Below are 14,367 nucleotides of genomic sequence, written 5' to 3' on the forward strand. Positions count from 1 at the left end.
TGACCTCAGATTCCATATTTTTAATCAAATGTTTCTCTGCTTTCAGTAGTAAAGGTGAAAGTCCCTCCTTTTCTGTGCCCTATGTCCATTCTCTTTCACAGAAGTTCTCTGTATTAATTGTTTGGCCTATATCTTTTTAGACTCTTTTCCTATGCATTCATTTAGGTATATGTGTGCAAATAACTGAACTTATTTCTGTTTCATTGTTTTGTTGGTCCAGGGTTCAGGAAGCTATGACACCATTGGACAAATCTGGCTCACCACCGGTTTTTATTTTAAAGAAATATTTTGTAAGGAAAGAAAGATTTTGTAAAGAAAGATGTTTTTAAATCTGTGCAATAAGTTCACGCTGTCTAGTTCCTAGTTCCTTCTAGTGTGTCATAGGAAGTAGAATTCATTGATGCTGGGAATGTGGAAAATGACATTCTCAGGCTATCATATGGCTTAAAAGGCTGATTTTTTTTTAATCAGGTGATATTTTCTGAGATGACATGTAATTTGGTTTAATATGTCTACACACTTAATACCTTTTAGAACGTGATTTCTTTTTTTAACTTATGTTTTTGTATTTATATTTTTTTTGTTTTCTTAGGTGGGAGAATTTTATTTTATTTTTGTGGTTTTTTTTTAAACATCTTTATTGGAGTATAATTGCTTTACAATGGTGGGTTAGTTTCTGCTTTATAGCAAAGTGAATCAGCTATACATATATATATATATATATATATCTCCCCATATCCCATATCTCCTCCCTCTTGGGTCTCCCTCCCACCCTCCCTATCCCACCCCTCTAGGTGGTCACAAAGCACTGAGCTGATCTCCCTGTGCTATGCGGCTGCTTCCTACTAGCTATCTATTTTATATTTGGTAGTATGTATAAGTCCATGCCACTCTCTCACTTCGTCCCAGCTTACCCTTCCCCCTCCCCGTGTCCTCAAGTCCATTCTCTATGTCTGCGTCTTTATTCCTGTCCTGCCCCTAGGTTCTTCATAACCATTTTTTCTTTTTTAGATTCCATATATATGTGTTAGCATATGGTATTTGTTTTTCTCTTTCTGACTTACTTCACTCTGTATGACAGACTCTAGGTCCATCCACCTCACGACAAATAACCCAATTTCGTTTCTTTTTATGGCTGAGTAATATTCCATTGTATGTATGTGCCACATCTTTATCCATTCATCTGTCGGTGGACACTTACATTGCTTCTGTGTCCTGGCTATTGTAAATAGAGCTGCAATGAACACTGTAGTACATGACTCTTTTTGAATTATGGTTTTCTCAGGATATATGCCCAGTAGTGGGATTGCTGGGTTGTATGGTAGTTCTATTCTTTTATTTTAAATTAATTTTTATTGGAGTATAGTTGCATTACAATGTTGTGCTAGCTTCTACTGCACAGCAAAATGAATCAGCCATACGTATACATATATCCCCTCCCTTTTGGGTTTCCCTCCCATTTAGGACACCACAGTGCATTAAGTAGAGTTCCCTGTGCTATACAGTAGGTTATCATTATTTATCAATTTTATACATAGTACTGTATATATGTCAATCCCGATCTCCCAATTCCTCCCACCCCACCCCTTTCCCCCTTGGTATCCATACATTGGTAGAACATCATTTCTTAATCTAGGATTATGAAGTATCTAGTAATCGTTCTGTATGATATATAAAATTTGAAGTATATGTGCTTTTTCTTTCTTTCTTTTTTTTTTTTTTTTTTTTTTGCTATACACAGGCCTCTCACTGTTGTGGCCTCCCCCGTTGTGGAGTACAGGCTCTGGATGCGCAGGCTCAGTGGCCATGGCTCACAGGCCCAGCCGCTCCGTGGCATGTGGGATCTTCCCGGACTGGGGCATGAACCCATGTCCCCTGTATTGGCAGGCAGACTCTCAACCACTGAGCCACCAGGGAAGCCCTGTGCTTTTTCTTTGGGAGGAGTTCATAGCCTTATACCATATTCTTGAAGTAGTCTGTGATCTCTCTGTAAACTCTCCCTTTTTTTGAGTTATTGATTAAGAGGTTTTTTTTAATTTTAAATAAGGTTTGAGTAGTTATAAACAGCATATAGAGAAGTAAATTGGTGATTTAAATTCATTATTTTATCATATATGCACATGTTACTATTTAAAATAACATTAAATTTCAATGACTATACCTTTAATTTCTTGACTTTTTTTGGTAGATTTTCATATCTGTTTTATCATTTATATTCTATCTCTTAGTCATCATTACCCACTTATTTTATGGTGTTTTTTAGATCGTACTATTCTCTTGAGTTCTTGGGGGTACAAATGTTCCTGTTTGTTTCAGTTGCCTACTTTACACTATGGTGGACTATTTCCTCCTGTGGTTTAAATTTTTAGATTGTGAGCTCACTTTTGATTGGGGTACATTTTTCTGGGTTGAGTTCTGTTCTTTCTGAGTGCTTTGCTCTGTGGGGTTGGGACTAGATTTAATACTAATTTCTTGGCTGAGGACTCCTTTGCCACATGAGCAGTATAAATTCAGACTCCAAACTGTCACATGCTCCCCCATTACATTACCCCCCACTCCATCCTGGGCTGCTCCCCTAAACCAAGAGTCAGAAGTTTTGTTGTTCCCTTATGTGGAGAAAGGGTCCTGGGTCCTGATTTTAATCAGGAGTATTGATTCCATTCTTTTCCCCCTCTTAGGTCATGAGCAATACCCGCATGTTTCCTGTGGATCTGTTAGCGACTGTGCCCAGGACCAATATTATGCTTTTTGCAGCATCTGCTCCTGTGTTTTGATTGGACTTCTTTATTTCTGGCTCTTGGGAATTTCCCCATGTCTCTCTCTCTCTCTCTGTTTTATGAGTTTGTATATTTAAAATTTCTCATGGGTGTCTCTTATTCAGCATTTCTGTGGGTTTGTTGCATGGTTTTATGTGTGTGGATCCGTTACCTTTGCCTGTTAAGGTGCCAAAACCATAAACACATATGGACTATTTGGAAACTTCTTTCAGTAATCAATTATTTAAAAAATTAAAAAATACTCTGCCAAAGATACTATTTTATGGGCTTAAAAATCAATAACACAGTGCTACACTTGTCCTCCTGTCATTGCTAAACATCTCAGAAACATACCACTTGTAATTTTATTCTTTGTACAGGTGATTCGTATATAGTTGCAGTATATTTCATCATCTACTATATATTAATTTAAAACTACATTGTATATTTTATTTGTAAAATATAGACATAAAACCTGATAAAATTGATAAAAGTTTAATGTGACTTCAGTAACTATTCTTTTGTCATTGCTCCCTCATATTTCTCTTCCTCCCTCCCTTCTGCATGGATTTTCTCCCTGCCTTAGTTTTGGTCCCTGATTCTCATGTTCCTCCACTGCAGATTAGTATCAGCATCCATAGTGGAAGGACATGCAGTAGAAAGGATAAGGGAGAGGACAAATGGAAGGATGGACACCCACTGGAGAAATCTGAGAGGAAAGGGAGGAAGCAGAATCATGGGTGAAGGGAAGGTTAAAATCTCTTGCTCCAGTACTCACTGTTCTCTTCTAGGCCTCTTTATGCCTTCAGGCTCTGTCTTTGTTTTTATTCTTCATCTTCTTACTTTCCACTTTCTTTTTCTATTGGAACCACTAACTAGGTTCCTTTCTCAAGCCATGGCAGCTAATATTACCAGTGGTTTGAAACCAGCAGACTGTTCCCATGAGGCCTGGACAGTAGCTGTTGGGAGGAGGCAGGCTGGAGGGGAGGACTGAAGGAGACTCCGTGTTTAGATCTTGGGCTACATTCAGCACGGAAAAGGGTATGCCTTGCAAGGTATACCTGGCATTTCATATTGAAACTTCGAATTCTTTTTATTTTAGAATCATTCATTCATTTATCCATTCATTTATCAGTGTACAGTGAACCAGGCAGTGTGTGAGTGGCTCAGATAGAAATATGCTTTCTTTGCAGCTTCAAAGAGATTTTTTTTTAACTTAGAATTATTTCATATTTGATTTCTTAAATTCCAGTATCTGTGTTAATTTCAGAACTTTTGGGAAGAAAGAGACATGTTATATTGGAAAGGCTTTGGAGCCTGACAGATCAGAGCTTCAATCCTATTAGTACCACTTACTAGTAATCTTCAGAATTTATTTTACCTTTCTGAACCTGTTTTCTTTTCTGTAAAATGGGAATAATAATACTTGTCATTCATATCTCCTTCTCTTCATGCATGTGCTTTGTATCTTTCTGCAGAACTAATTTTCTCCCCAGCTTTTAGCCTTGTGGTAGAATGCTTACCCCAATAACTACTGAGTTTTTATGTTAATTCTTATAACCACTTGCAGAGACTAAGTCTTTCTGAGTTCAGTTGTAAATTATTTGTTCCACAGCTTTGGTCAGTTTTCTACTCTGGATCACTTTACTCTGACCTGTGAAGTGTGGCCCCACAATATATACTTAACCTTCCCCTGAGATTCTAGGGGAGATTTTCAGAGAAAGGAGAGTGAGGTGGCGTGGCACAGATTTCAGAAAGTATGTGCCACAAGTGAAAGCACTGAACTGGACAGCACTAAAGAAAGTCAACATATTGTTATCATTAGGTGGTGTAGTACTTTGTGAAAGGTCACTGAATATAGCATTTATTCAGTATAGACATAGCCATTGTTTAGCAGCACAGCAGACTGGATTGGGCCCTTATATTGCCTTGATTTTTGTCAAGGACAGTAGTGTAGTGATTATTAATTCTTTGAAAATTACTGTAATGAATACAGAGTTTTTGCAACTAGTCTTATATGTCCAAAATTATTTAAATTACACCGAGTGCCTGAAATGGCCTTTTGGTAGATAGAATTCATGATTTTTTTTTTACATATCTTTGTAGAAAGCATTTTTGGGGACTTCCCTGGTGGTGCAGTGGTTAAGAATCCGCCTGCCAATGCAGGGGACATGGGTTTGAGCCCTGGTCCGGGAAGATCCCACATGCCGCAGAGCAACTAAGCCCATGCACCACAATCAGTGAGCCTGCAAGCCACAACTACTGAGCCTGCGTGCCACAACTACTGAAGCCCATGTACCTAGAGCCTGTGCTCTGCAACAAAGAGAAGCCCCCTACTCACTGCAACTAGAGAAAGCCTACGCACAGCAACGAAGACCCAACGCAGACATAAATAAATAAATAAATAAATAAAGCATTTTTGTTAGATAGTGCTAATGAACTTTTGGCAGTAAATTGAGTGTATAATCAAATTTTTCAAATGCAATATAGAAATACATGTTCCAGTAGTTGAAGTTGTGAATCATCTCATTCTATTTCATGATTTCATTTAATATCTGACCCTCATCTCTAATAATGTGTTAGGGCATCTTTTAAACTGTCTCAGACATTGTGAATGGAGTGCTCAGTAATAAATTGTACAGCTTTTAACTTTGTTTTGGTTCATTTTCTTTGTACTATCTGAGTATCATAAGATACCTATATACCCCTCTATAGATTTTAATAGTTATTGTTGCTTATTTGTACCACAGATTATAATAATAGGTATAATATACCTTATGTGTTAGCTCTGCAGCAACTTTTTTTTGGGACTTCTGCTTTATCCTTCGGAGGAACTTGAAGTATGTATTAATAATACCTTTGTTTTATGACCCTGAGATATAGTAGAAATCAAAGCTCCTTTTAAGTATTGGAGATTGATGTTATTTATTTGAATTATAGTTATGCTCCCATTTTCAGTTCTAATAAGGCCTTTATGTGTCAACCCATTGCTGGATTGTCTCTGTGGACTCCCACTTGGGCCCCAGTCTGGTTAAAACCCCCTGCCTCAGTGGGGGTGTGGTGTGGGGGGAGAGTCTTTTCCCGTGAGGATTTCCACAGCCAGTAACCAAACCAGTGCTGAGACTGAAACAGCACAAGCTTTATTCAATGGCCAGAGAATGGAGAAGCAGGAACTTAGTTACAAATCAGTTTCTTTTAGGGGGAGCAGTCAAGGCGAGATTTTTAAACGTAGGGTTAACGAGGGGGAGGCACATGCATTGGTTTTATTGGAATAGGCACTGTTCTTCCTGGAACTGGTATGCCACCTCCTTTTCTTCCTGCTATGGTCCGGTACTTCCTGTCATGGCTGTTGGTGGGTGTGTCATTTTGCATGCTAATGTATTACAATGAATGTATAATGAGGCTCAGGGTCTACGGGAGGTCAGGTCTCTCACCATCTTGGGTTTCACCAGTTCTAATCAGGTCTGGTGGCCTCTTGTTTTTCTCTTCTGGTGGTTTCCTGTAAGACAAAGATAATACTTACCCCCAGCTTAGATTCTCTCAAGGAAGGGGGAGAGTTAGAGTCTGGGAGTAACAGCCATGTCAAGAAACCCATCTTGTGTGTGTGTGTGTGTGTGTGTGTGTGTGTGTGTGTGTATGTTAAGGTTTCTTCCTTAAAAATCTTTATTGAAATATAATTCACAGAGTAAACAATTCACTCATTTGAAGTATGCAATTCAGTGGTATTATCTTACTGTTTTATCTTATTAATTTAAAAAAGTTGTGGTAAAGTACAATTGACAATGTGGAGATTAAGGGTGCTGACCCCTGCACAGTGGAAGATCCACCTATAACTTTATAGTGGGCCATCTGCATCTGCGATTCTGCATCAGAGGTTCAGAACCAACTGCAGAGAGTGTAGTACTGCAGTATGTATTTATTGAAAAAAATCCGCTTGTAAGTGGCCCCTTGCAGTTCAAACCCGTGTTGTTCAAGGGCCAACTGTATGTAATACAAAATTGCCATTTTAACCATACAATTTATTGGCATTAATTACATTCACAGTGTTGTGCAACCATCACCACTGGCTATTTCTAAAACTTTTCATCATCCCAAAGAGAAATTCTATAACCATTAAGCAATGACTCCCCATTTTCCACCCTCCCTCCAGCACCTGGTAACCTTTAATCTATTTTCTATCTCTATGAATTTGCCTGTTCTAGATATTTCATATAAGGTGAGTCAAACAAGAATTGCCTTTCTATGTCTGGCTTATTTCTTTTAACATTTTATCATAATGTTTTTAAGATTCATCCATGTTGGAGCATGTATCAGACTTTTATTTCTTTTTTAGGTTGAACTGTTGTTGTATGTATATACTACATTTTGTTTATCCTTTCATCTGTTGATGGACCTTTGGCTATTGTGAATAATGCTGTAATAAACATTGGTGTACAGGGATCTATTGGAATCCCTTTTTTCAATTCCTTTGGATATATATCTAAAAATAGAACTGCTGGGTCATAAGGTAAATCTATGTTCAGTTTTTTGAGGAACTGCCAAACTTTTCCAAAATAGCTTTTTACATTCATACATAAAAAGTACTTTACATTCCCACCAGTAATGTATGAGGGTTCCAGTTTCTCTAAATCCTTGTCAACACTTGTTATTTTCTGTTTTGTAAAATTTACTTATTAATTTATTATTATTATTGTTATTATTATTTATAGCTATCCTAGAGGGTGTGAAGTGATATCTCATTGTGGTTTTGGTTTGCATTTCCCTAATTATTGATGTTTAGTAACTTTTCATATGCTTTTTGGCTATTTGTATATCTTTGGAGAAATATTTAATCAAACCTTTGCCCATTTTTTAATAGGGCTGTTTTTCAATTGTTGAGTTGTAGGAGTTCTTTATATGTTCTAGTATTAATTCTTTTTCAAATATATGATTTGCAAATATTTTTCACCATTCTGTAGGTTTTTTAATTTCTCTCTTAATACTAAACTTCGATGTACAAAAGTTTTAAATTTTGATGAAACCAGTTTATCTATTTTTTTCTTTTATTGCCTGTGCTTTTTGTGTCATGTGCACGAAATCGTTGCCATATCCAATGCCATGAAGATTTTCCCCTGTGTTTTCTTCTACAAGTATTTATAGTTTTAACTTTTAAGTTGAGATCTTCGATGCACTTTGAGTTAATTTTTGTATTTGGTGTAAAATAAGGATCTATGTTCATTCTTATGTATATAGATATCTTGACTCCTTACCTGTACATACTTCAACATCTGTTTTCTCAGAAATGAAAGCATTCTCTTAGATATCTCCACAGTACAATTATTAATTTAGCAGATTTAACCCTGATACATTATATAATACATATTTAATATTGAAATTTCACCAGTTATCCCAATAATATCCTTTATAGCAATGTTTATTTTTTATTTTTGGCTATGAGTTCCTGTCCATTATTACACATTGCATTTAGTTTTTTTTTTTTAAAGTAGTTATGTATTCAGTATTTTATTTATTTTTTTTATTTTTGGCTGTGTTGGGTCTTCGTTTCTGTGCGAGGGCTTTCTCTAGTTGCGGCTAGCGGGGGCCACTCTTCATCGCGGTGCGTGGGCTTCTCACTGTCACGGCCTCTCGTTGCGGAGCGCAGGCTCCAGATGCGCAGGCTCAGTAGTTGTGGCTCACGGGCCTAGTTGCTCCGTGGCACGTGGGATCTTCCCAGACCAGGGCTCGAACCCATGTCCCCTGCATTGGCAGGCAGATTCTCAACCCCTGCGCCACCAGGGAAGCCCGCATTTAGTTTTTATTTTATTTTATTTATTTTTTGGCCATGCTGTGTGGCTTGCGAGATCTTAGTTCTCCAACCAGGGGTAGAACCCGCACTCTTGTCAGTGAAAGGGTGGAGTCCTAACCACTGGATCACCAGGGAATTCTGCATTTAGTTTTAATGTCTCTTTAGAATCTTTTAATCTGGAGCAGTTCTTTAGACATTTTTTTATCTTTCAGTGTCCTTGTTGTGTCTTGAAACTTGTCATACCACAGGCCAGTTATTTTTTAGATTGTTCCTGAATTTAAGTTTGTCTGATTATTTCCTTGTGATTAGAGTCTAGTTATCTGTCTTTGGCAGATGTGTAGTTGTAAGTGATATTAATTAATTAATTAATTTAATTTTTTTCCTCCTTATATTTTTTTTTCCTTCTACTTTGATTTTAGTCTCTTGGTCTGACCTTAACATATCTGACATCTTAATTTTCAGCCTTCCTTCTTTCCCAGTATAAATATTGAGGGCTTTCCCCTCCCCCCCATTTATATTCTAGAAGTCTTGATATGTAATGTTTTTATTAAGTAGTTCTGAATATTTTCTAATTACCTTATTACTTTCTTCTTCAAAATTATTGTCAGAGTTCAGAGCTTATGGGCTTTCCTCTGGTCTTTCTGTTCTTGATTTCTAATTATATTAATTGCATAGTACTCATAGAATTTTATTTTTGTGTTCCCAATACTTTGAATTTTGTTGGAGGTAGTTTTATGCCTTGCATATTATAAAAATTTGTAGAGGTTCAGTGTGTGTTTGAAAATTAATTCTTCAACTCTTAGGTGGAGTGTTACATGTATGCCACTCAATACACTAAAAAAATTGTTTTTTGGTCTGCTTGAGCTATGAGTTACTGAGAGAGAGAGTAAAATCTCCCTTTAGGAAGGTGAGTTTGTTTCTTCTTTTATGTCTGTCAATTTGGCTTTACACATTTGGAGGTTATGTTGTTGGGTGTATACATGTTTAGACTTATTGTGTCCTGGTTAATTTCAGCTGGGTTTTTTTGTTTTTTTTAATCATTATGTATGACTCCTTTTAATTTCTATTCCACTAATGCCTCCCCACCCAATACCTCTTTCATCTAATATCAGTATGGCTATATTGATTTTTTGGTGGGTGAGAGCCGAGGGTTAACATTAGCCTTTATTTACTTTTTTTGAAATTTTACGTAAATTCAGGTAAGAACCTACTAAAACAGAAGAGAAAACTCCACAGAATTTTAGAAAGGATAAACAAGTCTAAATAATGTATATTTGGAAAAATAGTTGTAAAATATGCAAACTTTCCAGCAATATTAGTAAAGAAAAATAATGAAAATAGACCTAAATATATAATATTAGTAATTAAAAAGGGATCAAACCTGTTCATGTAGTAGAGTTTTATAAAGAAAAGAATATTATGTCACCCTATCCCAATAAATTTGAAAATTTCAATGCAATATATAATTTCTTAGAAAAACATAATTAATACAGTTGTCACAGGTAGAAATAGAAAAATGAAAATGACAGTGTGAAGGAAGTGAAATATTAAAAATCCAACAAAATGACACGTGCAAGATGTTTCACTGGCAAGTTTTAGCAGACCTTATAGTCATAGTCTCCTTTATTGTCTTCTAAAAGGTTTGTAGTTTTGTTTTTCACATTGAGATCTTTGAAAAACCTGGAATTATTTTATTTTAGAGAAAAGAAAAGGAGAGGAAGCTACGCAACATAGTTAATGAGGTTGGTTTATTATTGGTACCAAACCAGATGAAGATAGTACAGAAAAAATATAATTGTAAACCAGAATTGTTTATAAACACAAATGTAAGATTCCTAAGTAAAATCAAAGCAAAGCAATTTCATCTATGTATTAAAAAATTACGTTATAACCAAGTAACGTTTATCTCAAGGTATACAAAGATGTATCAGCTTCTAAAATCTTTTTAAGTAAAATGTCATGTTAAGAGAATGAAAAAGAAAACCAAATCTTGTCCACAGAGGTTGTAATTAACAGTCCTACCAGTTATGTGTGAGAATACCTGTTATTCGTACTCCGGCAAACACTTGGTGGTTTCAGGTTTTTTATTTTTGGCATATTTGGTTGTTAAATAATAGAATATTAGCAGTAAGTTTATTTGCATTTCTCTCATTTCTTGTAATGTGAGCATAATTTTTTGGGTGTAAGTCTGTTTTAAACACTGAAAATTTAAAATGGGAGAGTAACACTTATTGCATAATTTGTTTACTTGAGGACAGGGACTATTTTATTTATCTTCGTACTTCTAACATCTTATAAAATGCTTGGCATATAGCGGGTATTCAAAGTTACTTTTCGAGTGAATTGAATAAATATTTAGTAAACTATGAGCCTTCTGAAGAAATTTGTGACTTAACTCATTTTTGAATGTCTGAAAATAGAATAATTTTGCTATGTCAAAGAAATGGGATTTTTACTAGCAGGTTCCAGGAAGTAAAGAATGGACAGGATTATTCTTCTAGTTTACGTTAATACTACAGGCTCCCATAAAGCGTGGATAGCTCATAAAATCCTTAATCCTAATTATGCACGATTTAACAGTATTCATTTGCTTGGTGCTTTCAGGGTGTATACTATTGCATGGAAAGATAACATCATTTATATTTTGACATATTGTTATCCTTTGTACCTTGCTAAAAGATTGTTTCAACAATCATTTGCTTACCTGAATTGTATTTCCGTTACTCTAGTTTTAAAAAAGTTTCTTTCCCTGCTTTACGGTAATGTTTTAGAGGATTGAAATACCTAGATTTCTAACCTTTTAGATAAGTAGGATGTTACCCAGAGGAAGGTATACACAGAATTATTCTTTAAGAATAAACATAGTTGTCTGTGATGAAATGCTGTTTGGATTTAGGGTCAGAACGAGACAAAGATATAGAACATACCGTCTATTTGGATTAAGGTATTTGGAAATCTTGAGGGGGTCAGGGTAATAAACAGTGAAGTAAAAGAAAGAAAGAACTGTTAAGTGTAATGTTGTAGGCTGCTTTGTGATATTTTCCAGCTCTAGCTAGCAACTAGCCTAGCACTCTTCTCACACTGGCTGGCTCCACATCTTTATTTTTAATTTACACATTTCTATGTGTACTGTTCTTAACCAAGTATTTCTGATATGCTTGTGTAGAAGCTGGGAAAGGGAGGGACACTAGTCTCAAGATGATTTCACTCTTCCTTGCCATTCCCTTATAACCCATCTATACCTTTGTAAATAGTCTATTTGTAAATAAGCCTTCCTCAGATTGGGATAATTTATTTCCTGTTAGGACCCTGACTGATTCCCAGTTGCCACAGTCTCACCGTTTGTCCAGTCCAGATTGTTCAAAACCAAGATATCTTGGTCATTTTATCAAAATGTTCACTTCCTGGCTGCCATGGTTTTACATCTTCTCTCTCTTACAGTATGAGATCCTTTATACCTTTATTCAAATTTGATCTGTTTCTTTGATCATATTTTCTGTTGTGTGAATTCCAAATAGAGATTCAATCTCTATTTCCTTTCCTTATAATCTAAAACACCAATACAGAAATCTCTAGTAGACTGGGTTTTGCAATGTGGAATACCCCTCTTTCCTAAAGTATCGGTAGTTAGGGCTAAATACCTTTAGACCAAAGCAAGTGGTAAGGCCTGCTGTGTCTCTTTCCCTTTCTAATGCTCAGATACATACCTTTGATCTTCCACACTCTCGTGCATGGTAGGAAAGAGAAGAGAGCTGTACCCATATACAGTGACTATTTAATTGTATTAACTCCTTTTTGTGTGAGAATAAGGAGGGACATGAGGGGAGGAAAGGAGACAGGTCTATATTTCTCTTAAGGCAGCAGAACATGCAGTTGGTTTTATAATTTTTTAAAAAAATGTCAATATGTTCCCTATAATTAATAGAATAATGTCTAAGTTCCTTGCATGGCATCCAAGGCCACTTCCATTTTCTAGCCCTGATTTCTTTGTATTTCTTCTTATAATTCTATAACAACAGTGGATTATTTACCATTATCACCCAAGTTCACTTTGTCTCTCTTCGTTTGCTTATATTGCTCCCTCTGTTGGGAATATTTATAGTACATTGCAAACAGGCAAATTAGCAAAAGTCTACTTAGTCCTCAAGGTCCAGATCCAATGTTAGTTCCTCTGTGAAACATTAGTGTTCTTACAAGAGAATTAGGGTTCCATTTTCACTGATCCTGAAGCACTTTGTATTTATCTCTATTAGAAACTTTTATCACATTACTGTGTTATATGTGTGTACATACTGTATCTATTTCTGAAGACTGAGAAGTTCTTGAATGAAGGTACCATATTGTAATTATATTTGTTTTAAGCTCCAGTAATTGCCACCATACTTTGTATAATGTCAGCTCTTGCTAAAGGCATGTTAAAATGATCAATAAATGAATGAGTGTGACAAATATTAATTTACTTGGTAGGGATTGCTGAATTTCTCTCTGGTGCCAAGAAATTTGCTTTTACTTCTTGGACCTTTGTCCTAAAATATGTATCTAGCATTGAGTTAGAATACACGGAATGTTTAAAATGAGAATAAATTGGTCTGATTTGTACATCACTAGTACTTTGCATTATTTGGTGTTTAAAAAAATGTTTCTCACCCAAAATATAATTCATATATAAGAAATAAACATCATATGAAAATTAAATCTATTCTCAATATAGTTTGATGAGACTATTAAATACTTTGGCGTAATCCTTAATCCTTATTTTCATTTTTATTGTTTAAGTAAGAAATATCCTTATTTATATCTGATTTGTATCACAGTTCATTAAGTAATTGATGTTGCCTTTTTGTTTCAGCTAAACCATTTACTTCTAAAGTGAAACAGATGCGATTACATAGAGAAGACTTTGAAATATTAAAGGTGATTGGTCGAGGGGCTTTTGGAGAGGTAAGAGATAAAGATTTTATAGAAGATCTGATAATTGTTTTGCAAGCTATTTTATACAGTCTGTGAGAGAATTTAACTGAAATATTATTTACTTGGTGTTGTAATTGATATCATTGATCAGAAATCATTAAACTTCTGAATGAAGTCTTTCTACATGGAATTTTTTTCCAAGATATTTCTGTTTTTCATATGTCATTGAAGTTTGAGTATGTTTCTGTACTCTCTTCTGTTCCATTGGTCTGTTTGTCTCTCACTGCCTTAAATTACTTTAGTTTAAGAAGTCTTGATATCTGGTAGTGTGTATACTCTAACTTCCTCCCTCTTCTCCTCTGTTCTTGGCCCTTTATATTTTCATATAATTTTAGAATAAGTGTTTCAGTTTTTACCTACTCTTAAAAATCCACATCCACACCCAGCACCCACACATCTGCTGGAATTTTGATTAGGATTGCCCTGAAACTAGAGATTACTTTGTAGATAATTGACATCTTAACAATATTGAGTCAGCCATCCATGAACATGGTATATGCCTCCATTTATTTAGGGCTTTATAAATTTAACACACTAATTATTTGTAGTTTCCATTCAGTAGAGTGGATTTATACATCTTTCAGCAGATTTATTCCTAGGTATGTGATATTCTTTATGTTATTTTAATTAGAATTATTGGTTAAGTTTCATTTTCTAATTGTTTTTGCTAGTAGTTAGACACAATTGAATTCTGTTTATTGACCTCATACCCAGCAACCTCGCTAATTTTACTTTTAAAATCATGAATTGTGTTGGATTTTAATAAAATGCTTTATCAGCATCTTTTGAGACACTCAGGCTTTTCTCCTTTACTCTGTTAACGTGTTGAGTTACACTGGTTTATTTTCAATGTGA

General features: G+C 35.4%; 1 protein-coding gene across 14 annotated transcripts in view; it reads left to right on the forward strand.

Annotated features, from left to right (window-relative positions):
* Positions 1–14,367, forward strand: part of CDC42BPA (CDC42 binding protein kinase alpha) — a 326,934-nt gene that overhangs the window by 49,898 nt on the left and 262,669 nt on the right. For all 14 annotated transcript variants that reach the window (XM_049713472.1, XM_033430345.2, XM_049713441.1 and 11 more), the window contains exon 2: positions 13,391–13,482. In XM_049713472.1, the coding sequence (XP_049569429.1) occupies positions 13,391–13,482 (92 nt within the window). The remainder of the gene's footprint in view (positions 1–13,390; positions 13,483–14,367) is intronic.

Source organism: Orcinus orca, chromosome 1 (assembly GCF_937001465.1).
Source record: "Orcinus orca chromosome 1, mOrcOrc1.1, whole genome shotgun sequence".
Taxonomy (NCBI): Eukaryota; Metazoa; Chordata; class Mammalia; order Artiodactyla; family Delphinidae; genus Orcinus; species Orcinus orca.